This window comes from Trematomus bernacchii, unplaced genomic scaffold (assembly GCF_902827165.1).
Source record: "Trematomus bernacchii unplaced genomic scaffold, fTreBer1.1, whole genome shotgun sequence".
In the NCBI taxonomy this organism is placed as follows: Eukaryota; Metazoa; Chordata; class Actinopteri; order Perciformes; family Nototheniidae; genus Trematomus; species Trematomus bernacchii.
Genome location: NW_022988176.1, coordinates 465,126 through 490,147, shown reverse-complemented (window position 1 = coordinate 490,147; position 25,022 = coordinate 465,126). Strand labels below are relative to the sequence as shown.

The 25,022-nt window shown below is 40.1% G+C and overlaps 4 protein-coding genes across 6 annotated transcripts; 3 read left to right on the top strand and 1 right to left on the bottom strand.

Annotated features, from left to right (window-relative positions):
* Positions 1 to 360: 360 nt before the first annotated feature.
* On the top strand, positions 361 to 9,767 carry ube3b (ubiquitin protein ligase E3B). The gene is made up of 27 exons (XM_034122364.1): positions 361 to 736; positions 897 to 1,065; positions 1,605 to 1,722; positions 1,887 to 1,955; positions 2,049 to 2,153; positions 2,237 to 2,333; positions 2,438 to 2,523; positions 2,655 to 2,737; positions 3,164 to 3,269; positions 3,360 to 3,480; positions 3,600 to 3,777; positions 3,893 to 4,059; positions 4,175 to 4,342; positions 4,432 to 4,603; positions 4,701 to 4,819; positions 4,911 to 5,025; positions 5,128 to 5,227; positions 5,308 to 5,427; positions 5,518 to 5,694; positions 5,794 to 5,904; positions 5,998 to 6,135; positions 6,223 to 6,288; positions 6,371 to 6,429; positions 6,568 to 6,750; positions 6,996 to 7,107; positions 7,200 to 7,292; positions 7,386 to 9,767. Exons 2-27 carry the CDS (start codon positions 905 to 907, stop codon positions 7,575 to 7,577), a joined length of 3,216 nt encoding a protein of 1,071 aa, XP_033978255.1. The 5' UTR covers positions 361 to 736; positions 897 to 904; the 3' UTR covers positions 7,578 to 9,767.
* A 931-nt stretch (positions 9,768 to 10,698) lies between these two features.
* On the top strand, positions 10,699 to 14,736 carry aldh3b2 (aldehyde dehydrogenase 3 family, member B2). 2 transcript variants are annotated; one of them, XM_034122324.1, is made up of 11 exons: positions 10,712 to 10,887; positions 11,842 to 11,946; positions 12,023 to 12,218; positions 12,332 to 12,442; positions 12,699 to 12,819; positions 12,911 to 12,996; positions 13,280 to 13,352; positions 13,436 to 13,825; positions 13,904 to 14,070; positions 14,158 to 14,257; positions 14,344 to 14,736. In XM_034122324.1, exons 1-11 carry the CDS (start codon positions 10,835 to 10,837, stop codon positions 14,541 to 14,543), a joined length of 1,602 nt encoding a protein of 533 aa, XP_033978215.1. In that variant the 5' UTR covers positions 10,712 to 10,834; the 3' UTR covers positions 14,544 to 14,736. The 2 variants fall into 2 exon arrangements, with proteins under 2 accessions (XP_033978216.1, XP_033978215.1); XM_034122325.1 differs by lacking the exon at positions 11,842 to 11,946 and having other exon boundaries at positions 10,699 to 10,887.
* Positions 14,737 to 14,840: 104 nt separating this feature from the next.
* Positions 14,841 to 16,700, bottom strand: mmab (metabolism of cobalamin associated B). Its single transcript, XM_034122326.1, has 9 exons — positions 16,561 to 16,700; positions 16,226 to 16,284; positions 16,026 to 16,119; positions 15,879 to 15,936; positions 15,711 to 15,783; positions 15,507 to 15,604; positions 15,351 to 15,415; positions 15,188 to 15,247; positions 14,841 to 15,105 (listed from the first exon to the last, which is right to left on the bottom strand). Exons 1-9 carry the CDS (start codon positions 16,662 to 16,664, stop codon positions 15,021 to 15,023), a joined length of 696 nt encoding a protein of 231 aa, XP_033978217.1. The 5' UTR covers positions 16,665 to 16,700; the 3' UTR covers positions 14,841 to 15,020.
* A 204-nt stretch (positions 16,701 to 16,904) lies between these two features.
* mvk (mevalonate kinase) lies at positions 16,905 to 24,699 on the top strand. 2 transcript variants are annotated; one of them, XM_034122322.1, is made up of 11 exons: positions 16,905 to 17,080; positions 17,177 to 17,256; positions 17,677 to 17,824; positions 18,092 to 18,236; positions 19,703 to 19,858; positions 20,895 to 20,998; positions 21,126 to 21,171; positions 21,355 to 21,445; positions 21,799 to 21,918; positions 22,131 to 22,284; positions 23,701 to 24,699. In XM_034122322.1, the coding sequence occupies exons 2-11, from the start codon at positions 17,179 to 17,181 to the stop codon at positions 23,850 to 23,852; spliced, it is 1,194 nt and encodes a 397-aa protein (XP_033978213.1). In that variant the 5' UTR covers positions 16,905 to 17,080; positions 17,177 to 17,178; the 3' UTR covers positions 23,853 to 24,699. The 2 variants fall into 2 exon arrangements, with proteins under 2 accessions (XP_033978213.1, XP_033978212.1); XM_034122321.1 differs by having other exon boundaries at positions 16,905 to 17,256.
* Positions 24,700 to 25,022: the final 323 nt, after the last annotated feature.

The window sequence follows — 25,022 nt, the reverse complement described above, 5'->3', positions numbered from 1 at the left end:
GATAACATGTGCCATTAGTACAAATGTAGCTTGTCTCTAGACACTACTTTCCTCCCTTATACTTTGTATTGACACACCGAAGAGTATAACTTTAATAACATTAGCCTTAGCCTCCACATTTCCGCTAACGAGAGTGTAACAGTGATAACAGTCCCCCCGCCACCCACCCAACGCTCTGGACAAACGCTTCATTGCTGTTTTTGTGGTTGTTTATTTTTATTTTGACTTTATTCTTGTAATAAAATGGACAACAAATAATGTTTGCCATCCCTGAAATATTTTATTGAAAAGTACTTTTTATATAACGATTCATACATAGACAAACACTACCCGGACTAATTTTAGTGCGACACAGGGGATTAATGGCTGCAGTCAACGTACAGATCTCCTCTCAATGTTTACATTTCAAAACGGTATGTCCCCTGTGTTTTTCAGACTGTCATTGATACAGGATCAACTCTAACCCCACAACGATGACAAATAATACTGAATGATCGTGAAAAGGTTATCCGTGAGACAGTAACACGTCGGCTATAAGCGAACTAGCCCTGTGTGCTAACTATCCCAGCTCCATCTTTCCCGTGTTTCCCTTTGCTCCAGAGATGGGAAGTTAGTCTTCATCTTTATTTTTGGCTTACCTGCGCTCGGATCCCAGGGACAACCAAATGACTGAGGAGGTATAGCGACAGGGGAGCCTAAAGGTCGGAGAAAATCTTCAACTGAAGAACATCGCAGGGTTAGTTCAATCAAAACACTGTGAGGATCTGCTGGTGTTGTAGGGCTGCTGTATTATCACGATGTTCATGAAGCGCATACATGTGCTCTGATACCACTGTCAACATATAAGCAATGCAAGCCTACGGATGATCAGTAAATTGTTAATTATTCTTCTCCAGGGTGCACAATGTTTAGTTTAACTCAAAGCTCCAAGTCTGAGTTCCTGGACAAAGCCAGGCAGGCCAGGGAGGAAAGAAGGGGACACAAGGACAAGGAGAAATCAGCAATCCTCATGCAAGCCCTGGTCCGGAGATTCCTCTGTCGCTGCAGACTCCAGAAACAAATACGGTACACTCCGACCTTATTGATTCAAGATTACATAACTATTTATCTGTGATTTAAAGGTCTTTGAATTGTGTATGCATGTAGGAACATATGGATGGTTGATATAGCCAAAATCTACTATTTCCATATAGTTTATTTTATATCTTAACAAGAATGTGTACCACAGCATATTTTCTAGTAATTCAATAAATAAGTATTATATGAAATAACCACATCGTAAAGCCTAATGTTGTTGTATTATATACTTTTTCTCATTAAATCAAGCACTAGTGCAAAAACTACATAAGTTTAAAATATTTCACATAATATTTTTTGAGAAGTTGGTGTTATTAAATGCTTGTTACTATCAATTAAGACCATATCACATACCATATAATGGAACCATGTGTATAATGTATGAATGTCATTACTGTTTGATGCAATTGGAACATGACAATTCATCATAATTATTGAATTACTGCCTAGCACTGCATGACTAAATTGTAAAATATGTATTTCTCTTGTAATCACCATCTCAATATTTCCTCTCTGTTTCTCATCAGGCAAGAGGTCGATGACTATTTTCAAGCTTCTGAAACTGGGACATCAAAAAGAAATGCACTTTCAATTTTCAAAATCGCTCGGAAATTACTATTTGTATATCGCGCAGAGGATAAGATGGTGAGTTTATAACAATCTTTAATACACAGGAAAAACATTTGCATAATATTGCTTATTTTAAGAAATGGTAAGGCTTACCTTGGTGAACACTTTTAAGGACAAAACACAGTATTAGTGTATACACTTGTCTTGGCTGTGTCACTCAAATGACTCTAATTCTCTAGATTCTACAGATGTTTGAGAAGCTCTGCCGTGCAATCCTTGCCAGCATGGAGGTTGAAAATGAACCCAAAGTGAGTGAAAAATGTTTTATACCATCCATACATTAACAATCCTTTAAATGTGATTCTAGTCTCAGTGGCTGTTCTCTCACCTTGGCCCCTCAGGTCTGGTATGTTTCCTTGGCTCTCTCCAAAGACCTCACCATTCCCTGGCTCAAACAGATAAAAGATGTGCTGTGGATCTGCTGTCAACTACTGAAAAAATTAAAGGTAAGTCTCGACTTTACACAGTTAAATGCATTTTGATTTTATGGCTTTATTTGACATATCTCTTTCTATTTTTTCACATGCAGCCTGACATACTTCAGGACAACAAAATGATAACGCTGTACCTCAGCATGCTGGTGACTTTCACAGACACTTCAACCTGGCGGATAGTCAGAGGGAAGGGTAAGTCTCAAATCATCTGATGTGGTCCTAAACATATCTGTTGTTATTGCAGGACATGTTTCCTGCAAAGATAAAACACAATTCATTCCCACTTATTGTTTTAGGAGAAGCTCTCAGACCCGCTTTGACGAGGATTTGTGAAAATATCATGGGCCATCTCAATCAAAAGGGATTCTACTCCATACTGCAGGTTCAGTATTACAGCTCATACTTTTTTCAAAGATTCAATGAAGCAGTTTGGACATCGATGTTATTATTTAGTCCCAGCAGTCATTTTAATAAAAATGCTCATTGTTTGTCATCCTAACATTTCTTGTTTAGATCTTGTTGACAAATGGCTTGGCTCGAAGTAAACCATCCCTCTCCAAAGGCACCCTCACAGCTATCTTCTCTTTGTCATTAAGGTGAGCTGCGCGTTGGTAAATCGATAGTTCTAACTGCTTTTCGAAAAAGAAGATTAAGAAAAAATAGGATCATTTATTATCATTCTGCCACACTGTTGCACAGAAATGCAGTTTTAGTCCAAAAATAAAAACTGTGGGCTTGGTACATTCCTGTAGTACCTTTTATTTTATTTTGCACCACAAGGAATGTAAACGGCACCAAAAATTCTCCGGGCAGATAATATTTCTGGCATAACATTTGACATTCATCATCAGGGAAACACTGTCCATCAACCTTGACTATGTTTGAGCACCATGCAGCATTGACATAAAGACAAGAGATTCTATACATGAAACAGAGCAGACTTGTTATATCCAATTCTGCTATTTTCAGTTTTTGTTTTTATATTTCAGGCTGTCCTTTTAACTAAACCTATTATTTTCCAGGCCGGTCATTGCAGCTCACTTCTCCGATAACCTGCTAAGATCATTCCTCCTTCACATCATGTCAGTTCCTGCAGTCGTGTCTCACCTCAGTGTGCTTACTCCAGAGGTAAACGTTTTGTCATATTACATGTTCTTATTGTATATACTACTTTGAACTGTTAAAGAGCAGGTTATAATATGTGCTCTGTCTCAACAGTGTATGGCGTCCATGCACACGCATGACCTGCTGCGGAAGTTCATCCTTTTTCTGAGCCGGGAGGAACAGTGTTTGGACATCTGTGTGTGTCTGGAGGGGAGCCACACACTCTGCCTACTTGGTAAAGTATTTTAGATGAATATGTGCATCACTGATGTAATCTAGTTGCACCTAAATGATAGAATGTCCTGTGAACTGTTACTTGTATCATTGCTGACTGCATCTTCTACTATTTGATAGGCAACCTGATTCACTTGGGCTTCTTTAGTGAGAAAGTCCTGGAAGAGGAGGCCAACCATTTTGTGAAGGATCTGACGGACATGCTGTCCTACTGTCAGAGATATGTATCCCAAAAGAAGTCCAACCTCACCCACTGGCACCCTGTCCTGGGCTGGTTCTCCCAAACCGTAGACTACGGGTGAGTGAAATACTATATATTTGCTTTAAGTATAGTTATTTGTGTACTTTCTGCAAGCAACAGATTGCATACTTGACTTTGTCTCCCTCGCCTCCTTGTTCCCCGCCCCCTGTAGTCTGAATGAGTCCATGCCGCTGGTGACTAAACAGCTTCAGTACCTGTGGGGTGTTTCTATTATTCGGACCCTCTTCAGCGATGTCCTCTCTAAAAAGCTGGAGAGTCAGGAGCCCACTCCTCCACCCCCGCAGCCTAGCACATCGCAAAACAATCTACCAGTGAAAAGTGAGTCATAAAGTCAAACATATTCCTACATATTATGGTTAATCACAATCTGTTGAGTTTGAAGAGGTTCTCAAATGTTCTTACATGCCTGTGTGTTGTTTGTTTGTGCTCACAGACCTCTTCAAGCGAGCATTTCAGAAGTCTGCTTCTGTTCGAAACATCCTGAAACCAGTGGGAGGAAAGCGAGTGGACTCAGCTGAAGTTCAGAAGGTGTGCAGCATCTGTGTGCTCTACCAGACCGCTCTGTCCACTCTAACGCAAATACGACTCCAGATACTCACCGGTCAGTACCAACATTTTAACACCATACAAGTGTTTTGGAAATATCCTGTTGTGTTCATCATGGAGTATTTAACTGTGCATTCTCTGCAGGTCTGACACATCTTGATGAACTTTTGCCCAAGCTTTGGGCCTTCATTTGTGAGCTCGGTCCCCAGGGAGGCCTCAAACTCTTCATGGAGTGTCTGAACAACGACACTGAGGAGTCCAAGCAGCTCCTGGCTATGCTCATGCTCTTCTGTGACTGCTCCCGGCACCTGATCACGTAATTTGACTGATTATTAACTATATTATGTTTTTGCTATTTGTAAGATGCCCCATGTAGCGAAATCATTTAATGACACCCTGTTAATGTGTCACAGAATTCTGGATGACATTGAAGTTTATGAAGAACAAACATCTTTCAAGATCGAGGAACTCCTCACCATCTCCTCATTTCTGAACACATTTGTGTACAAGATGGTATGGGATGGCATCTTAGGTGAGTGTGCAATCTTACAGATTTCAAAAAATATATTATAGTGCTTGATTGAAAAGATCATCTCTAAAAAAAAATGTTTTGTTTTGAACAGAAAATGCTAAGGGTGAGAAACTGGAGTTGTTCCACAGTGTTCATGGCTGGTTGATGGTTCTCTATGAGCGGGACTGCAGGCGACGATTCACCCCTGATGACCACTGGCTACGCAAGTAAGTACACATTCAATAGATGTTAATGTCCGGCCTCCTGTTTGTGCTTTGTGATTACATCTAGAAACTCACCTTTAAATATTTCTCCTGTGTTGCATTCAGGGACCTGAAGCCTAGCCTCTTGTTTCAAGAGCTCGAGAAAGGCAAGAGAAGAGCCCAGCTTCTACTGCAGTACATCCCACATGTCATTCCACATAAAAACGTGAGTAAAAGAGGGTTCCTTTCTTTGAAGAGTGTCATTATCATGTTCAGTTGTTTAATAACGTTGCCTCTTGATTTTAGAGAGTGCTGCTGTTCAGGAACATCGTCACCAAGGAAAAGGAAAGTTTAGGATTGGTAGAAACAAACTCTGCTTCACCACATGTCACCCATATTACCATTCGTCGCTCACGGATGTTAGAGGTATGGAGTCAACGGATTTATTTTTTGAAAGAGAGCAAGAAAGTGGGTGTTAGTTCTCCAGAATAACACTCAGTATTTCCCTGTCCTAAGGATGGATATGACCAGCTCCGCAGATTACCACCAAATTCCATAAAAGGCGTCATTCGTGTGAAGTTTGTCAACGATCTGGGAGTAGACGAGGCTGGTATCGATCAGGATGGTGTGTTCAAAGAGTTTCTCGAGGAGATCATTAAAAAAGTGTTCAATCCTGCCCTCAACCTGTTTAAAGTAAGTCAGGCAAATAGAAAAGCCCTTTTTATCATGGCACTCCTGCTGCTGACATTGATTTTCACTGTTTTGTGTGACATCAATATTTTTTTCCCATAGACTACGAGTGGAAACGAAAGGCTGTATCCTTCACCCACATCCTACATCCATGAGAACCATTTGCAGCTGTTTGAGTTTGTGGGGAAGATGCTCGGGAAAGCCGTATATGAGGTATGTTTGTGCGTTCTGAAAAAAAATCCTCATTTGGTCACCTCTCCATGAACATCTTGGGCGAATGTGTAACTGTGACTTCTGTATCCTCAGGGTCTCGTTGTGGACGTCCCCTTTGCCTCCTTCTTCCTCAGTCAGGTCATGGGTCACCACCACACCACTTTCTACAGCTCCATCGACGAGCTGCCCTCCCTGGACTCTGAGTTTTACAAAAACCTCACTTCCATCAAGGTCGGCTAGAATTACACTTGGACATTTAGTTTTTTTACTAATGTGTCCCCTTTTCATCTCATAACTTTTATTTTATTTGTTTTTCAGCGCTACGATGGAGATATAGGCGATCTTGGACTGACCTTATCTTATGATGAGGATGTAATGGGCCAGGTAAGAACATAATATGTGGATTTATGTGGATTTTAATATAGAAATTAATCAGTTAAAAGCTCCTTTTTATATTCCCTTACAGCTTGTCTGTCATGAATTGATACCCGGGGGGAAAACCATGACAGTGTCCAACGAAAACAAGTATGTCAATAATACATAATCCAAAAACACAATTGAAAAAAAGAGTGGGGTACCAACCGGTTTTGAATCTTTCTGATTGTTGAGAAGTCATTACAAATCAGTGTCTACGTCTGATCTAAGCTCTACCACTTCCTACAGGATCAGCTACATTCACCTCATGGCTCACTTCAGGATGCACACGCAGATTAAGGAGCAAACGGCAGCTTTCATTCGGGGTTTCCGCAGTATCATTAACCCAGAGTGGCTGCACATGTTTTCCACGCCTGAGGTTCAGCGTCTTGTCGCTGGAGACAATGCTGAGATTGATCTTGATGACCTCAAGTAAGGGACATTTCAGACTTTTAAATGATTCTTCGTTCATTACTTCTTCAACCGTATACTCAATGTAATTGACATTTTATTTATATTTTCTCAGTAAATGTGTCGCAAATCTAGAAGGAATTTCCCCTTAATTCAGAAGTCTCCTATATCAAACCCTTTGTTGGCTGTACAGTAAGGTTTTGCCTTCATCTATGCTTCTGTAGACATAGATGGTAATCCTTGTTGTCTTCACCTCTCTTTCTCAGGAAACACACCGTCTACTATGGAGGTTTTCACAGCAGCCACCGGGTCATCATCTGGCTGTGGGACATCCTGTCCAGTGACTTCACCTCTGAAGAGAGGGCTATGTTCCTTAAAGTAAATTGTTTGTAACTGTCACAATCAAAAGCTGTTTTATTTTTACCAGTGGTTTAAGATTGTATCATTCATTTTGGTGTATGTTTTTACAGTTTGTTACCAGCTGCTCCAGGCCACCACTTCTAGGTTTTGCCTACCTCAAACCACCTTTCTCCATCCGCTGTGTGGAAGTTTCAGATGATCAGGTAGGCGTAAAAAAGAAGAAAATAGATGGAGCTTGAAATGTGTTACGCATTCATGTGGGACATTTGTACTAACAGAGCATTTCATGTGTCTAGGACACCGGAGACACACTTGGAAGTGTTCTTAGGGGCTTTTTTACAATCCGCAAGAAGGAGCCTGGTGGTCGACTTCCCACTTCATCAACATGCTTCAACCTGCTCAAGTTGCCCAACTACAGCAAGAAGAGCATCTTGCGCGACAAACTGCGCTACGCTATCAGTATGAACACAGGCTTTGAGCTCTCCTAACTCATTTGCATCAAGACAATCTTCACAGGAGAGCTGTGTTCAGCAGCCTGGGCCGAGTACGAGGCTCAGCAAACCTGGACTGGATTCTGACCAGTCAGAGGGGATCAACTACACGAAAGGGGAATCATGGAGAATCTATACCTCTCCTTTTTTCTCTATTGATAACTGGAGGAGCTCTGCTCTACTTCAGCCCACTCCCTCACATCGAAGGGGATGCTGTTTCTGCAACACAATCTAATTGTTAGCATCCCTCTTTTCTACTCCCAAAAATCAATATCTTGTGTATTTAACTTGATGAAATACAGACATACAGTGGCTGGATCTCTGTTTCTCAGGCTTAACAGAATCACATTTGGATCTAACACTCCCTTTTAGGCGAACTGGAAAGCAATACAGACTCAATGCAAGCCATTATACACGTGGTGGACTCACTCGAGTGAAACCAAGCAATGCATTGTTAATAAACTTACAAGCTTGGACTCCATTATCAAAGCAACTTTTAGCTGATATTGGATGAGTCTTAAACATGCTGAACATAATGCATCTTTTATAAATGGAAGACAAATCAGTGTCTTGTGTTCGACCTCAACAAAGGAGGAGTGGCTCACAGCTGTAATCCTGTGTTGATTACATTATGTCCCATTTACGAGGAAAATCATTTTGACCTCACTCCATTTCTCCCCACTTAAAGACGCCACAGCCATCTGAGATAGACATTGGCCCTCTGGTTTTTATGATCTCATCTGGTTATCTAACATCAGTCTCTGTTCTGGTGAAGCAGCAGAATTTACGCAAAAAAGAAATCGGATTCCTGTTGTCTGATTTAGAAAAGATGTCCTTGCTGTAGCTTTTTACTTTTGAGTAAAAAAAGAAACTGGAAATGTTTGGGCACTATTTATATCTGCCTGGTAAAGCAGACACAGCTGTTCATTGTCACACATCTGTATTTGACCTCTACTCCTAAAGAATGAGGAGTAGTCATGTAAGTCTTCATACTTAATAATAGTAAAACTGAAATCTCACTACACCTTTTAGTAACGCTGAGTGCCTCATAACGTCATCCCCATTGCGCTCTTATTTTAACCAATTACCACATATATTGGAAACAAGCCATACAAAAATGGGGGCTATATACCTGGACTTATTCTCTGCTACTACTAACAAAAAAGTGGAAAAAAAACAACTACTCTACAACCACTGCAACAACAACAACAACAACAACCAAGGAGGGTTTCACTGCGATGTCCTCTGATCTTCTTGAGCCATGTGGAAAAAGAGTCTGGGGTGTAAAAACCTCTCAACATGATGTCATGGACCGGTTTGATAACCAAAATGTGACTGCTCGATTTGATGTTCCCTCGGATTGTTGCACACCTGGGACCTTATCAGCCTAAATATTACTTAACACAGGGTTCAAATAGATCATTAGTAATTTACCAGAACATGGACTGCAACTTTCAAAGAAAGTGTGAACAAAAGAAAATAAATCTAATCTTAACCAAGTTCTTTATTATGCAAAAGGTGTTATGTGTCCTGAAGGAGTATTGATACTTGTTAATAAGTAACACAAGCTTTAGAATATAAAGGTCATGTTTCTAACTAGTAATATCATGGCCAACCTTGTGTGAAAATTAAAAAAGAAGTTTTGCAAATAATTATATATAACACTGGTTGTACTGAACTTACCTGCAGTCTAATGAGATTTACTATTGTAGATCTGACAAATCACTCAGGAGGATCTTGCTCCAGCTTTTCTCCTTTTAATCTGTTCTGGCGATAAGTGGAAACACTGCAAATGGATTCACACCACATGCTAAACTTGAGCGTGTGCAGGAGAGATGAAAGATACCTCACAAGCTTGTCTGTCTCGTGATGAGGTCGCTCATCTGTTTTAAAATGATGTCAAGAGTAGGTTATACTTTAAATGTACCAGTGGACTGCTGATGCTGACCTTTGACTATCTGCTCTTTTACTACTAAAATAATAAAATGATCCTTGAAAAGTCCCTGCCCTCCCTGTGAAAGTTTTCATCTCTTCTTAAAGTGTTTTTAAGACTGGCTCCAGTACAGTATTGAGTGTGTTTAAAAACAGAGATTCCCATGTAAAATGTCCATTTGTTATATACATTATTTCCCTGTAATGTTAAATATTGTACACTGCTATTATATAAATCATTCTCTTTAAAATCCATACAATACAATGAGTGTCTTTTCCCCATCGAAGCATTGGCTGACAAAGTTTACATGTCATTAATTAGTTAATTGGAAACACCTGCTGAGGGCGGGACAATCTGCGCACGGGACAGAAGCCGTTGTTGACATGCTGGTGATTGACAGGAGGCTGTAGGGTTGAGCGTTTCCCAAAGACTAAATGTTCTTGTTTTCTATAATAGCAGTGGCGATCCGTCAGGGCCCTCTAGGCCCTCTGTGAGGGCCTAAGATATTCCAAAAAATAATATTTAAAAACATTAAAAAAAAAAATATTTTTTTAAAATATATATTTTTTTAATATTATTTTTGTTATATTTTTCCTTAGTTTTACCGAAAAAAAACTTGATTTAATAAAATAACATTTCCAAATAAATAAATCCTTCGAATCTGCCTGTTCAGTCTCTGTTTGAATGTCAGTTACTATATCGGGCCTCTGCGATTCACAGAACTGAACGAGAGAGTAATGTCAAATGACAGTACAATTGACCAATCATATCTTCCCTCTAAATGGGTGGGTTTTATCCATCCTTATCATAGATTTAAATAAAGTGTTTATATATATCTATGGGTTTTATTATCGCGGACTTTATGACGAGTTCCGCCCGCTGTGAAACTTTTCTTGTTTCCATAGCAACAACAACTTCCTGTCAACAGCGTGAACTCGCCTTCAAAATAAAAGCATGCCAAATTACACTTAAGACATACAACTGCAACGAAAGTAACAAACACAATGCAATATCATTTTCAATGTCAAAGAACACAAATTGGGTTCACAGGTGTTGTTTTGTGTGGTAGAGGGTCGCTGTCATTGATGCGTTTTGCACCCTGGGCCGTTGTTTTGATATTCCGCTGAAGTATAGCTGTGACGTAATAACTCTTTTTTTCCCTTTTTTTCGAGGGAAGGGGTGGGGGTCAGAGGGCCTAGGTATAAAGCTCACGGCTCGCCACTGTATAATAGGATACATGGCGAGTTATGCGCATGTCTGACTCATACTGCTGCTGTTAGAAGTATTTCCTCTAAGCTCCACCTGAACCTGCCGGGAAGTCATGAGCAGTCCGCAGAGCCCCTCTCCACACCGATGGTTCAACGCGCTGCGAAGGTAACGTACCTGAGAGCCAGTGGATGGGCTTTGTGCATCACCTGATTGAGGGTGAAGTTAGTTTGAGGTTGGGAATTAGCAGACACTCACTGCTCTCTTTATTAGAAGGACGGCTGTTACAGGATGCTTAACTTACTTTCTATCATCTCTCTTAACCACAGGACTTTACTAAGGGACCATCAATGAACTACTATTTGAATGACAGAAAAAACATTGTTGTTAGTGCTAAATTCCCCATATAATACTAAAACAAATTATTATTAAATTATAATATTAATTCAAAAAAAATAATATTTAATTATTATATTCAATTATTCTTCGTGACAAATCAAACAGATGTGTCATACTGCTTAGTCACTGGGTAACATGACATGGAAACTAGTACACAAAATCAAGACCTTTCTATAAAAAACAGCAACAAATATAAATAAAATAGAAGATACAAAATACAATTACTAAAACTGAAATGATAAAATATATCAGGGAGACATGTGGCGCAGTGGATTAATGCGCTGATCTTCGAATCAGAGGATAGCAAGTTCGAGTCCCACTGCAGTCAGCATGTCGTTGTGTCCCTGGGCAAGACACTTCACCCCAAATTGCTCCTGTGGGGATTGCCCACAGTATTGAGTATGTAAGTCGCTTTGGATAAAAGCGTCTAACGAGTAACATGTAATGTAATATATATGTAAAATCAATACACACACAAAAACACTTCAGCAATCAAAAGAAGGTGTGCCTAATGAGAGAGATTAATTAAAAATGTTTTAAGCAGCATTTTCACCAGTATTTGCAAGTTGGCAAAAACATTGGTTTTGTGGCATTAAAATGTTAACTGGGGTGTTATGTACTGTGGTACCAGATTGAACTTGTTAGGATTTTCACTATTTCTTCCTACCACTGGGGCTTTACATAACATGTGCATTGGCTTAACTGCACACTAACTCTATTCAGAACGGAAAGGTCCAGCAGTGGAGAACTCTTGATTGGAATAAACATGAGTGGAAAAACAAGGGTGTGCTATTCGTGTCAAAGGAATGGCCGGTTAACATGCAGAAGGTAGGGTAATAATGGAGTGAAGATGTGTTTTATTGCCCTGTAGTTATACAAACTAGTTGCTTGGCTGCTGTTTCAGGACCAGGCTGGGGGAGCCCTGTTTGAAGACATACCCTCTGGAGTGTGAGGGTCTCCTGAGAAGGGCGAGAGTCACATTTCAAGCTGGACACACCCTCAAAGAGAGCTTCAGAGTGGCACAGCTGGAGGCCGTGGTGCGGATGCTGGAGGAACACGAGTGTGACTTTGTGGATGCTCTTGGAAAAGACCTTCATAAGGTGAGGGGTGAATAAGTCATCTAAATGGTGCTTTTTTAAAACATCAGACTATGACGATGCAAATTGACATAACGGTCCATTTAGTGATTACCGGTATTTTATTTTTCATCCAGCCAAGGTTTGAGGCAGTTGTGTCAGAACTTATTCTCGTCAAGAATGAGGCCCTGTATGCCATCAACAACCTTAAGAAGTGGATGCAGCCGCAGCATGTGGAAAGAAACCTGGTGAGACTATTGCCCTCTTTTTTTCCAATATGTCTTCCAAATATTGGGATTATGAATGATTTACACAACCTTTTTGGAGAGAACATTTTGTCCCACTTCTACAAAGAAATGATTGTTCTGTTCTTCTGTGGCCGCCAAAGCAGATTAAAACTTAAGCTGCCTTGACATTTTCATAAGAGTTAAGTGGGCTAATGTCTTTTTCACAAGAGTTCGGTTTCACCTGTAACCTAATTTTGAGCTCCTCTGATTGGTGTAGTCCACGACGTTAGACGAGTGTCTGATGGTCAGTGAGCCGCTGGGGGTTGTGTTTATCGTGGGGACCTGGTGCAGTCCTGTGGAAACATGTCTGGTGCCTCTGGTAGGGGCCATTGCAGCAGGTACAGAGACTCAAGACACTCAGTTAATCAGTTTAAATGGCATATCATTTTACACACAGACCTTATGATTTCATAATTCAAATTTGTGTAGGAAACTGTGCAATCATCAGCCCCTCTGAGTGCACCGCTCACACTGCAGAGCTCCTGCATCGCCTTATCCCCTTCTACTTGGACAATGTGAGTAATGGCCTAGAAGGACAACAGACCTTTTTTCTTTTGTTTCTCAAATATTCTAGTAAATGCTTAGTAGGTACTTTGATAAAATAGGTTGTGTATTTTCTTTAACTTGTTTGAGCATATTGACTTATTTGTATGATTGCACCAAGAAGTAGGACAACCTTTGGTCTGATTCCAAAGAGAATTAAATAACCACTGAATCTGCAGTTTTACCATTTATTAATTCAAATTAAGGACCTACAATATAACATTTAATCTGATTTAAAAATCTTTTTTTCTCAAGGAATGCTTCCATGTGATTCTTGCAGGCACACGTGAAGTTGTGGAACTGAAATTTGACCATGTCTTCTTTACAGGTAAAACTTCAATATAAAACACTTTTGAGAGTATTTATTTGATGATTTTTTTACATGAAATGTGTATGCTGGTCAATCCCTAGGAAACAGGTCGGAAGGAACCAGAATTGCTCAGGCTGCAGCTCGCACACTCACGCCTGTCACCCTCATTTTGGGTGGAAAGAACCCGTGTTATGTAGACCAAGACTGTGACATTGCCACCACGGCACAGCGCATCGCCTGGGCACGTTTTCACAATGCAGGGCAGAGCTTGGTGGCTCCTTTCTACATCCTGTGCCACACGACAGTCACAGCACGACTGGTGCAGGCCCTGAAGTGTTGCCTCATGCAGTTCTACGGGTCTGATCCCAGAGAGTCAAGCAGTTACGGCCGCATGGTCAATCTAGATATATTCAACCGTACGAAGGACATGCTGTGGAAATCTGGCAAGGTGGCGGTCGGTGGGCAAGTGATCGAAGCAGAAAAATATATTGGTAAGAATTATCTGTGTGGAATTCTTCAAAACAAAGCATTTCTTTAATGATCTTAACTTCTCTTAATTCTTTCTGAAGCCCCAACAATTTTGACAGAAGTAACGGAATCAAATCCCATCATGCAACAGGACATTTTTGGCCCAGTTCTTCCTGTTCTGACTGTGAACAATGTAGATGAAGCAATTGCCTTCATAAATAAGCAAGAGAAACCCCTCTGCGTGTATGCGTATTCGAGCAACAACAAGGTATGATTCAAGTTAAGACACTCTATATTGACTGTAATATTGTAGTGTGAGTATTCTGATCATGTGTTGGACTTTCTGATAATGCAGGTCATCACAAGACTAATGAGTGAGACTTCTAGTGGTAGCTTTTGCTCAAACGACAGCATCCTTCAGAGTCTGATGGTGGCTCTGCCTTTCGGTGGAGTTGGTAAGTCAATGACAGCATAGTATAAATAATGGCAAACATGGAATAATATTTCCTGTTAAATCAACTCTCAATCTTTTTTTTGACAGGTGCCAGTGGAATGGGTTCCTACCATGGCCGCTACAGCTTTGATACCTTCTCTCACAGGAAATCATGCCTGCTAAGAAGCACACGGTTTGAGTGTGTAACCTATCTGCGTTATCCGCCCTATGAGGATCACAATCTGTCTCTCATGACATGGGCCAGCACCCTGTCCCAGAAGAGCCAGGGATGGTGCCACATCCTGTGACTGTGTGGGAGGGGGTTAACAGAGCCATGTTGGAAGAAGGCCACTCACTCCCCAAGTGCTGAACTGTTCTGACATGCAAATGTTTGTTAAAGTATTAAAAATGGCTGAGAATGTGCTGGGGTAAAGCTACATCTTACAGAAAAAAGAGCAATCTACATAGTAGTTGTTCAATCTCTGGCTAAACATAGTTTTAAAACCAACACAAGATACTGGCCAGTATTTAAAGGTGGTCTGCTTTAGTAACTGTACACCAACAAAATGTTTGGAAAATAAAAAGAATTGTCTGAAAGTTGAAGCCACTGTGAGGTTTATTACTGCTTATGTTCCCACATTATAATAATAAGAAAGTTGCATCAGGGTAACAAAAAGATGTTGGAAATTATTCATCAATTAATCAATAAACTGTGAAATCTCTGCAACATCAACCATCCACAATAACAAAATAGATCTACGTCTATTCTTCATGTGAGAACCTGGTTATTCAGGTCTTTTGTAGATAGTCTCCACACTGCCTTCTTTCATGGCTGCATATCTGGCCGCAGTGAACAGGTAGTCGCTCAATCTGAGGGAAAAAGATGCGATTTCTATTAGATGTGAAATACAGACATAATTTTCTCGTATTCATTTTAAAGCACTGGACTGACCTGTTCAAAAACTTGGCCACTTCTGGATCTGCCTCGCCTGATCGCACAATTGGAGCAACACTATAACAAGAAACAAAGATCTGTGAGAACCTTCTGTGCCAGAAAAGCAAGATATAGGGGGACATTTTGCGACAAACAGGGCAAGGAATATGCTGCAACCAACCTGCGTTCGGCTCTCCGACACACTGTCCGAGCCAAGTGCAATGCTGCGCTGCCCTTCCCTCCGGACTGTGACACAAAAAGCTCAGGTATCAGTGCAACAGAAAAACATTTACTCTCATGAGAACTCAGTGTCTTACAGAGGCTCAGATGGGCTTACAGGTAAAATGAAGTTGGTCAGTGGTGGCAGTTCTTCAGTAAACGTATCAATCCAGGTCTCCAGGTCTGAAATTGGCTGAGCTGCAAATTTTGTTCTACCTTACAAAAACAGAACAGAAATAAATCAATTAAATCTTCAATCACATTAGACACATTTTAAAGTATTAGTAAAGCCAGTGCATATGTAACAGTTGTAAATACATACTTATGTGGCTTTCTCTTGCAGATGATTGAGGAGTGGCGATATTGGAGCCCACGTCTTGTAAAATGCACTGTATCTGCAATTAATGGAATAATACTCTCAGAAAATCTTATACACAGTTGCATGTCTGCAATGAAAAAAAGGTTATTGAATGCAATATGCTAATCAAACCTTGTCCAGCTGATATGTGAAGGTGTGACCTTTGTCAAGGCAAAATTCTCTAGCCAAGCTGTAATGTAAAATTAACATAACATGGTGACTCAGTGAGGCAGATTATAGAAAAAGTTAAATTTGACTGGTGAATAGTAGAAACTTTACCCTATAGCTGATGACAGCTCGTCTGTATTTCCCAAGGCTTCAAAAATATGATCTTCCTTTGGCCTCCTTTCTCCTGTAAATGTGCTGGAGAAACCTTTTAGGGGGCAAAGAAAGAGTAAAAGAAGGAATGGATTCGTTTAAAAAAAATACTTATTATCAAAGTGGTGTAACATGTTTTGATTCCTAGTTAAAAAAACAACCTTTGTCTCCAGTTTTGGTGTATATTTTGGGTCCCCTGTTGTCTTCTTCAGTGGCATAACTGTAGGGAGAAAAGAAAATATGACAATACATTTGAAAAAAACTTTATAGTGAAAAATGTAACACGGCAAAATGCATGTACCCCTTTTGTTTCACAACAACGTATTTTGTTGTGTCCCCAGGTGTTTCAAGTCTCAGTTTCATACAAGACTCCATGTCGATACACTTTGATAAATTGCCTTTCTTTGATAAGTATCCCTGTGTAGTAGCTGCCTATAGGACTCAATGTTACATAATACAACATGAGTAGATGAATAACAGAACATGAATGTACTACCTTCTGCTTGAACACAATGTGTTTCTTGTCTGAGGCTCGCGTAAGAACCTACATGTCCTTACAACACAACGGAGGTGAGCAGGTTTTATGATAAACGATGCCATGTTAATGTAAGAAGCTAACTGCTAAAGGTGAACGGTATTGGGAAACGCGTTTTGTCCCTCTGTGGTGTCCGTAGTTTATGGGCGTTTCGTTTTCATCGTATGATTGGTCAACTCACCGTGTGGTTTGACAGCGCGGGACGCTGATTGGACAACATAATATATGTGCGGCAAGCTGCGGCGCTGATTGGATACTGGGAGCCGAACCCATGTTATTCCCTCCTTCTCTGAATCGGCTGTGCTTTTAACATGTTTTATCCACGCTGCTATGAAGCAAAGCACAGCAAAGCACTAACCCCTAACCCTGATGCATTTAGACTAAAGACAGCTCACTTAAACTCTCTGTATTCGTTGAGTCTTCATGAAGCGGCAGAGTTGTCATCTGCGTGCTGTTGCTTCAGAGGATTAACATTAGCTAGGTGACTGAGCTAGCTAATAATAACACAGTCAGTGACAAATTGGGCTTAAAGCTGCCCAGTTCTGGACGCATTTATTCACTCTGCAAACTGTTACAGAAATGACAGTCAAAGACGTATTCGTGTCTGCTCCAGGGAAGGCGATCCTCCACGGAGAGCATGCGGTGGTGCACGGAAAGGTAAAGTACTGCTGAAAGAGATGAAATTCAATGTATGAGATACATCTGGGTTAGTTAAGTTAGTCAGAGCAATGATGCCCTTCACAGGACCAACACCTTCTGTATCTGGGCAGTATAATGCAATAACAGTTGAAGGATGAATGTTGCTATCTTCCAGAAGCTTTCACTTCTTTTATTTGTTTGTTCATTTTATGTTTGTTTTTTTCAACAATCTTCTTATCTTATGTTTATCTTATGTTATTGAACTAAATCTCTGCAATCTGTAAACTATACTGTACAACAAATATCAACCCATCTTTGCACGAAAGATAACAACAATCATCCAATTAGCACCAATTTCCTGGAACATTACTTAAAATAATGTGCACTTAATTGTGTAAATGTCATTCATTAACCCTGTATATCTCTGCTCTATTATAGGTGGCTCTAGCTGTGAGTTTGAACCTGAGGACTTATTTACGGTTGAAAGGCACCACGACTGGCAACGTTTGCATCAACCTCCCAAATATTGACACTTTCCTCTGCTATGATCTTTCTGAACTGAAGCAGCTTATTCCTGTTTCCTGCGGTAAGGGATGGCGCAGCACTGGGGACCATTAACACCTACAAACATTGTTGTGCAGGCACAGTTTGGTGTGATTTCAGACTTTTCACAATGTCTAAAACAAGTCAAGTTTTTACTAATAAACAATGAACTCCAACACATATCATTATAAGAGTAGATGCCACAGCTTAAAATCAATATCAACTTACTATTGACCAGATGTGCATCATCCTTTCACATTACATTCTAGTGATTTTGATGATTGCTCTGTTTTATACCTCATGTTAACAGGTAAGCTTGAGGAGGGGAAACGTCTGGATGCTGAACTTGTGAGGAGACTGCGTGAATTTATCGGTGTCACCGATGGAAACTTGGACACTTGCAACATGGCCACCCTATCCTTCCTCTACATCTACATCTCACTGTTTGGATCAAGGTGAGATAGTTCTTCTCAGCATTTGTTCATTTTGTTATTGCATCCAGTTAGCTAAGATGGCCACAAAGATCCAATTACCCATTTCAGATATTCTACACATTATAGAAAACCAATAGACTTTATATAAAAAATAGATGTAGTCACTCTGGAATGACCCATTTGTTTATATACCAGGGTTCTGAAGCTTCGAGTTTGTCAGTCTAGCCGTCACCATCTTAGTTTTTTGTGACCATAAGTGACAATATTTTAACTAGAGTAAAACTGAACGCCAACCAACATTTTACTGCTAACTTTTATGAACTGAAAATGCAAATACAGAGATGAAATATAACACAGACAACACCCAAACCAGATAATAGCAACATGTCAGTCACAAGGTAGCCTCACCCTAAAGCATACCCTGCTTTATGTGAATTGTACTTTAAATTGCTCCATCATCTACAAAATCCACATTATGCTGTTGTTGAAGAACACTGAACACTTTTATTATTTATTTATCTGCTTTTTATATAACTGCAAAACCTTGTATGAAACGTACAGTCCGCCAGGCCAGAATATGTGACTACAGCACATGCTTGCATTATGTTTTTGTTTAAATTATACCAAATTGTTGAGCTCTTGTGAAACTAAATGCTGTATACAAAATGATTGGAATAAAAAAGGCATATACTAGAAATACTTAAACTGCGTAAGTGTACTCGCTATAGATGTAGATGTGTTTATGGTGTTGATTGCAATTTTCAGTGCCTCTTAAAAACATCCCTTCACTTTTTGATAAAGATCGTAAAGAGAGACAGACAGACAGACAGACAGGCCGGATGTTAGTGTGTCTCCAGCAGCTGCTAGGACAGAAAATGCTGAGGAACATTAGAGCTGCAGGTTGTGGAGAGGTTTAATCTGTGATGACACCGTGCTTCAGAGAGGTGATGCTTTCCGACAGGACGGCCACTAATGAGAGTCTGGCACTGGGCCAAACTGCAACCTTTAACAAGTCGGGATCTTTTTTTCCTCGAGAGAAGAGCCGGACAATTAGTTGAGATTCTCCTGTCTGCCCAAAAGCAGCTTCCCTGAAAGTCATTGACAGCATTGTCAAGCAATACTCTGGTGAATATAGTATAGTAGAGTATGGATTCCATAAAATTAAACACTACTTCTAGTTATGTTTACTGTGATATATGTTACATTACTTTACTTAATCATAGTTACAGTATCTAGTGTTTACATACAAAGAGAGATGAGATGGTTCTTCTCAGCATCTAGTTGGCAAAGTTGGTCACAAAGATCAAACTACACTTTACAGATATGCTACATACTTTAGAAAACCAATAGACTTTATATAAAAAGTAGATAAAGTCACTGTGAAATGACCCATTTGTTTGAATACCAGGGTTCTGAAGCTTTGAGTTAGGCAGTATAGCCGTCACCATCTTACAAACAGAGGCTCATTATTCATGTTATTTCCTCAGTGAGCTGCCCAGCCTGACGGTGTCCGTGTGGTCGGAGCTGCCCACCGGAGCGGGCCTGGGCTCCAGTGCTGCCTACTCTGTGTGTTTGGCTTCAGCTCTGCTCTGTGCAAGTGGAGCCATCCCTGCTCCCCTCAAAGAGTCGGATCAAAGTGCAAGGTAACAACGCTATATTAAAGGAATGTCTCTATGATAAGCTGTGTATGCAGTTTTTGTAGGCAACATTTTTTTAGGCCTGATGAATAGGATCTAAAAACCTAAGTAATGTGGTTTAAAGCTTACAGAGAATGAAAGACCTTGAATGACAACGTTATATTTCTTTAAAAGCAACCTTCATGGTTTGGAGTTAACACAACCGCATGAATGCCTGTTTAGTTTGCAATCCCAAATAGTGTCACCACACCTTCTCATTTCAATCTTTTAACCGTCCATTATTTTTATACATATTAGTAACTTGAATTAAGTTTTTAGGACCTTCTTTTTCTCACATGAAAGCCCTTTTAACTAAGATCTGTATGAACTGCACCAGCACTGCGAGGGGGACCCAAGTTCCCATCAGCTAAAACACGTCTGTTTGCTATCCTGGCTCCAAAATGGTGGAATGAGCTCCCCATTGACATCAGGACAGCAGAAAGCTTACACATCTTCAGACTGAAAACTCATCTCTTTTGACTCCACTTCGAGCGATAGAATTACTAACAAAGCATTTATACACTAACAAAGCACTGGCTTATCTAAAGCTAGTTGAGTAGCACTTGAAATGTTTTGGCTCTCTGAAACCTGATGTACTTATATGATTCTGTTTTCCTCAAGTTTGTATCTTCTTGGTCGAATGCACTTATTGTAAGTCGCTTTGGATAAAAGCGTCAGCGAAATGCAATGTAATAAAAAGTAAAAAAACTGTTAAAACAAACGAGAGCTATAGTATGTCAACTTTATTCTGATTGTGTCTCCATTGTTGTTGTTTTTTAATTGCATTATGTTGTAAGGTGTTAATACCATTTAGTACCAACTACAAATATAACATTTTAAATGGACCAATCACAAACAGCATCTGTTTAACTCATCCATTACACATCCATACCTAGAGTATTTACCCGTGTATGGCTCTGAGATAAAGAGGTAGTTAAAGATTTGGTCTTTGAGGGTCTGTTAGTATGCAAAGCTTTTTCTTTTAATTTACAACTAATTACAGGTGGTGTCAGGAGGACCTGGAGCAGATCAACAGCTGGGCTTTCCAGGGGGAGATGATCATCCATGGTAATCCTTCAGGAGTAGACAACGCTGTAGGAACCTGGGGTGAGGCATTCAATTATCTGGCATAGTACATATGGTGCTATACCTCCCTTTGTCTTTAATGGAACCACCACTGGTTATTATCATTTGATGATTATCTTTTTAATGAATTTGATTTCCCTGAATGTAGGTGGCATGCTGAGATTCTTGGCCGGGAAGATAATACCACTGAGCAGGTAATGACACTGATTAACACTTTTTAATTTGATTTCATTTAAAAAAGAGAGTACACAGTGAGTTAATAACAAGCATAGTGTGTTTTTTCCCCCCTCACAAAACACAAATATTATCTGGGTAAAATCAGTTCACCAGAATAATACGTGTGTTTGACCTTTCTGATCTGTCTGCTTTACTTCCAGGGTGCCGTTGTTAAGAATCCTGCTCACTAACACCAAAGTACCACGTAGCACCAAGGTACTTGTTGCCGGGGTGAAGGACAAGATTAACAAGGTACTAAATGGTTTCTTCCTCCCCCGCGTGTTACTTGCCGACACTGTAATTAATATAATAGGCGGTTCTTTTGCATAGCAGATACTCCGGAGCCTGGTGTTGAGTGCCTTCATAAAATATTGAAATTAAACTCTTAGCCAGCGCCCCTGTGTGCTGTTGCCTTGGTGACACCAGCAGGTGTGCCTCCGACATAGATCGGCCTGGTTGGTGTTGTGGCAGTGTTGTGATCATGCCGGAGCAAAACCACAATCAACACTGCCATTTCACATTCTGTTGTTTAGAACCAATTAGAATCATGTGAACAAAGACACTTGTGATGTTGATCTGCTGTATTTCTGTTTTCCTCCTCCTAGTTTCCCTCCATCATGACCCCGGTGCTTGACTCAGTTGATGCCATTTCCTGCACTTGTGAGAAAATCCTCTCAGAGATGACCTGCCAGCCCATCACTGGAGAGCACTATAATATTCTAGAGGTACAAAATATTAATACATTGTGGAAAGCATCTAGCATCATAAACAAGTCATTCAGACCTAACATAGGATTTAAAAATGAATCAAATAGAATATCATGTTCTGTTTTTAATGGTAATCATCCTAATCCAGAAAGCCTATATCCACACCCACATGACTAATCCTCTGTTGATAGCAACAGGTTTTAACAACAGCTGTGTCCTATCATCTATAGGAGCTCATTGACATTAACCAGCACCATCTGAATGTGATGGGCGTGGGACACCCCTCCCTGGACACACTGTGCCAGGTCACATTGACCAAAGGGCTCCACAGCAAGCTCACCGGCGCGGGGGGAGGGGGCTGCGGCATCACCCTTCTGAGACCAGGTACTGTACACATACCGCTTCACTGTGTACTGTATGTCACAACTGTGTGCACTTTAAGAGGTCGCAAAGATTAGAAAAACATGATAAAAAAATACAGTCCAATCACTAAAGAAGTTATATAAACAGACACATTTTTTGGGTCTTCTAAAGCAGAAAAAGGTAATTTAAAAGATTTTATACGTTTTTCAAAAGAAGTGGAGAAAGGTCTCAGTTACTCTTACACTGACTGACTTAAAGGTGGGGTAGGTAAGTTTGAGAAACCGGCTCGAGATACACTTTTTGTTATATTCCATGGAATGCTCTCAACATCCCGATAGCAATGAATATCTTAAGTGCTTTGACAAAAAATCCATAAAAAAAATTCATCTGTGGAAGCCGTAGTACTGTAAAAAGCACCACCAATCATCTGAGCCGGCCCGGCTAAAATAACTGGATGGCCTACCTGCCTGTCAGCCTTCCATCTGTGCACAAACTTATCTCGTGCCCTCATTGGTCATGTGCGCGTTCGTGTGTGTTGGAGGAGGGGCTCCGGTTGTGTATTTTCAAATTCTAGCGCACTCGAGCTGGTTTCTCCAAATGACATACCCCACCTTTAACTTACTCAGTTTAAGTCACCTATTTTCTACATCCTCGATTTAATGTGTCCTTTAATTAAATGAATCTAATAAAGGTAGTTTAACAAGCCAGACTGTCAGACTGCTGATGACGACAAATGTTCCTTGAACGCTCCCTCATTCCTCCTCTCTGAAACAACAAACTGGGTGGAAGGAAATGAGAAGGCTTCATTCAAGGCTTCTTTGTTCTGTGGGACCTACTGTGGAATAAGCTATAAGGAAACTTTGTATCATCCTCTCTTTGACAAAACAAACAAACAGAACCTGTGAGTTCAGTCTTTGTTTATGCCTGCAGCCTGTAGCAGAATACATGTTCCACAGTTTGAACTCCTCTAAATAGTTTTCCAAATGCTCATTATTTGTTTTCTTAGCAATCAGTGTGAATTGCAGCAAATAGATTGCCTGGTTTCTGTCTTCTCTAATGTTCTCTGAGAGTGATTATATTAAAGCTTTCAGGAAACGGGCACTAAGTTAAGTAATTGTATCATTATGTTTTAGCTGCTCCTGCATCTGAGGCTCTAAGTTAAGCCTAAGTGTTACCGTGAAGTACACTTTGGACCATTTCCATCCAACACTCAGCAGGAGAGTGCTTATTATCCTTCATCTTTGAGATCCTTGACTTTTGCTTTCAGTGGCAAAGACTTTGCACGTGTATCCCTGAAAGCACCACTGTATCCATTTTATTCATGTACATTGAAACGACGCATCTATCTAGCTTGTAAACCCTTTTTATTTGAATGTTTTAACCATAGCCCACTCTGACATACTTTTCTGACTTTATTATGACTTGTTTGCTTTGTAGAGACGGACGCCTCTGTTGTCCAGACTACAGTGCAGGACTTGAAAGACTGCGGCTTTGACTGCTGGGAGACGAGTATTGGCGGGCCGGGGGTCCAGCAACACTCTCCGCTCTCTGTTAAGGAGGAAGTTCTGGAGATTTTAAACCGTTACTGAGACGGTTGCTTGACAAGAGGACAGTTTGTCTTTTTACGGTGTTTACCTAAAGAACTGAGGTATGCTCAACTCATGAACTGAGCCCAATGGACCAAGGAACATTTCACACTGAAGGAGATGGAAAGAGCGTCCTACATTTTCTTGTTGGAAGACTAACTGTTTTGAAACTAACAGCAAAAGCTACTGTGTTCTCTAACGAATTACTGATATTAATTTTAAACTGTGTGAAAATGACTAAATGGTACAATCTATTGAGCGCTTTGTCCACAAGATGGCATCGGAGTTGCACAGATGCTTTTTCTATGCAACCGGAGTTATGGTAGGGGATCTAATACATTGATTAATGTCTAAGTGAAGTGCTGGCAGGATTCATTTATATTTTAATCAAAATGTTTAACAAAGTACGGCCAACATACCTTAATGGATAAGATGATTGTCATTAATTACTCGATGTTTGCATTGTACCATGCACTGTTGTTGGATAACAGCTGGAATGAAAGTAGTCACTTTACAGAAATGATGATGAAGTTTGATAAATAGATTTTTGATTATTCAACAAAACTCAATGATTATTATTCAGGTTTTTAAGAGGTTTCTCAACATGCTTTGATATTTCTCTGCATTATAAACAATGATGGTGAGACCAGGAAATACTAAATATCCTAACTATACTCTAAGGATTACTTATAATATAATATAATGTAAAGCTTTCGCAGTCATACATTATTATTATTAAGACAGATGCATGCTGCTATAAATCAACACTCAGAGTTTTTATCATGCTTTATTTTTAACATCAATTATTTGAATACTTACACTTAACTTGCCTTTGTGATTTATTAATATTAAATCTGAAGAAAGAGAAATATTTGTTAGAGATTGGTGTTTTTTTTCAATCTCAAAATAAGGCATGCCATATGCTGTTTGTGTCTGCAGTTAGAAACCAGCTAGCTGTTTCATTCTGCTAATAGAGGATGGGGAGAGGGGAACAGCAGGAGTGTGTGGCCTCTCTGGAGCCTCTGGATTAGCACCACTATAATGTGAATCAACAACAACCAGCGTCCTTCTGTGAGTCACACATTAGTGCTGACACACACACACACACACACACGCACCAGCTTTTCCAAATTCCCCCCTCACTTAATTGCTCTGCCTCCTAAGCATTAAGAA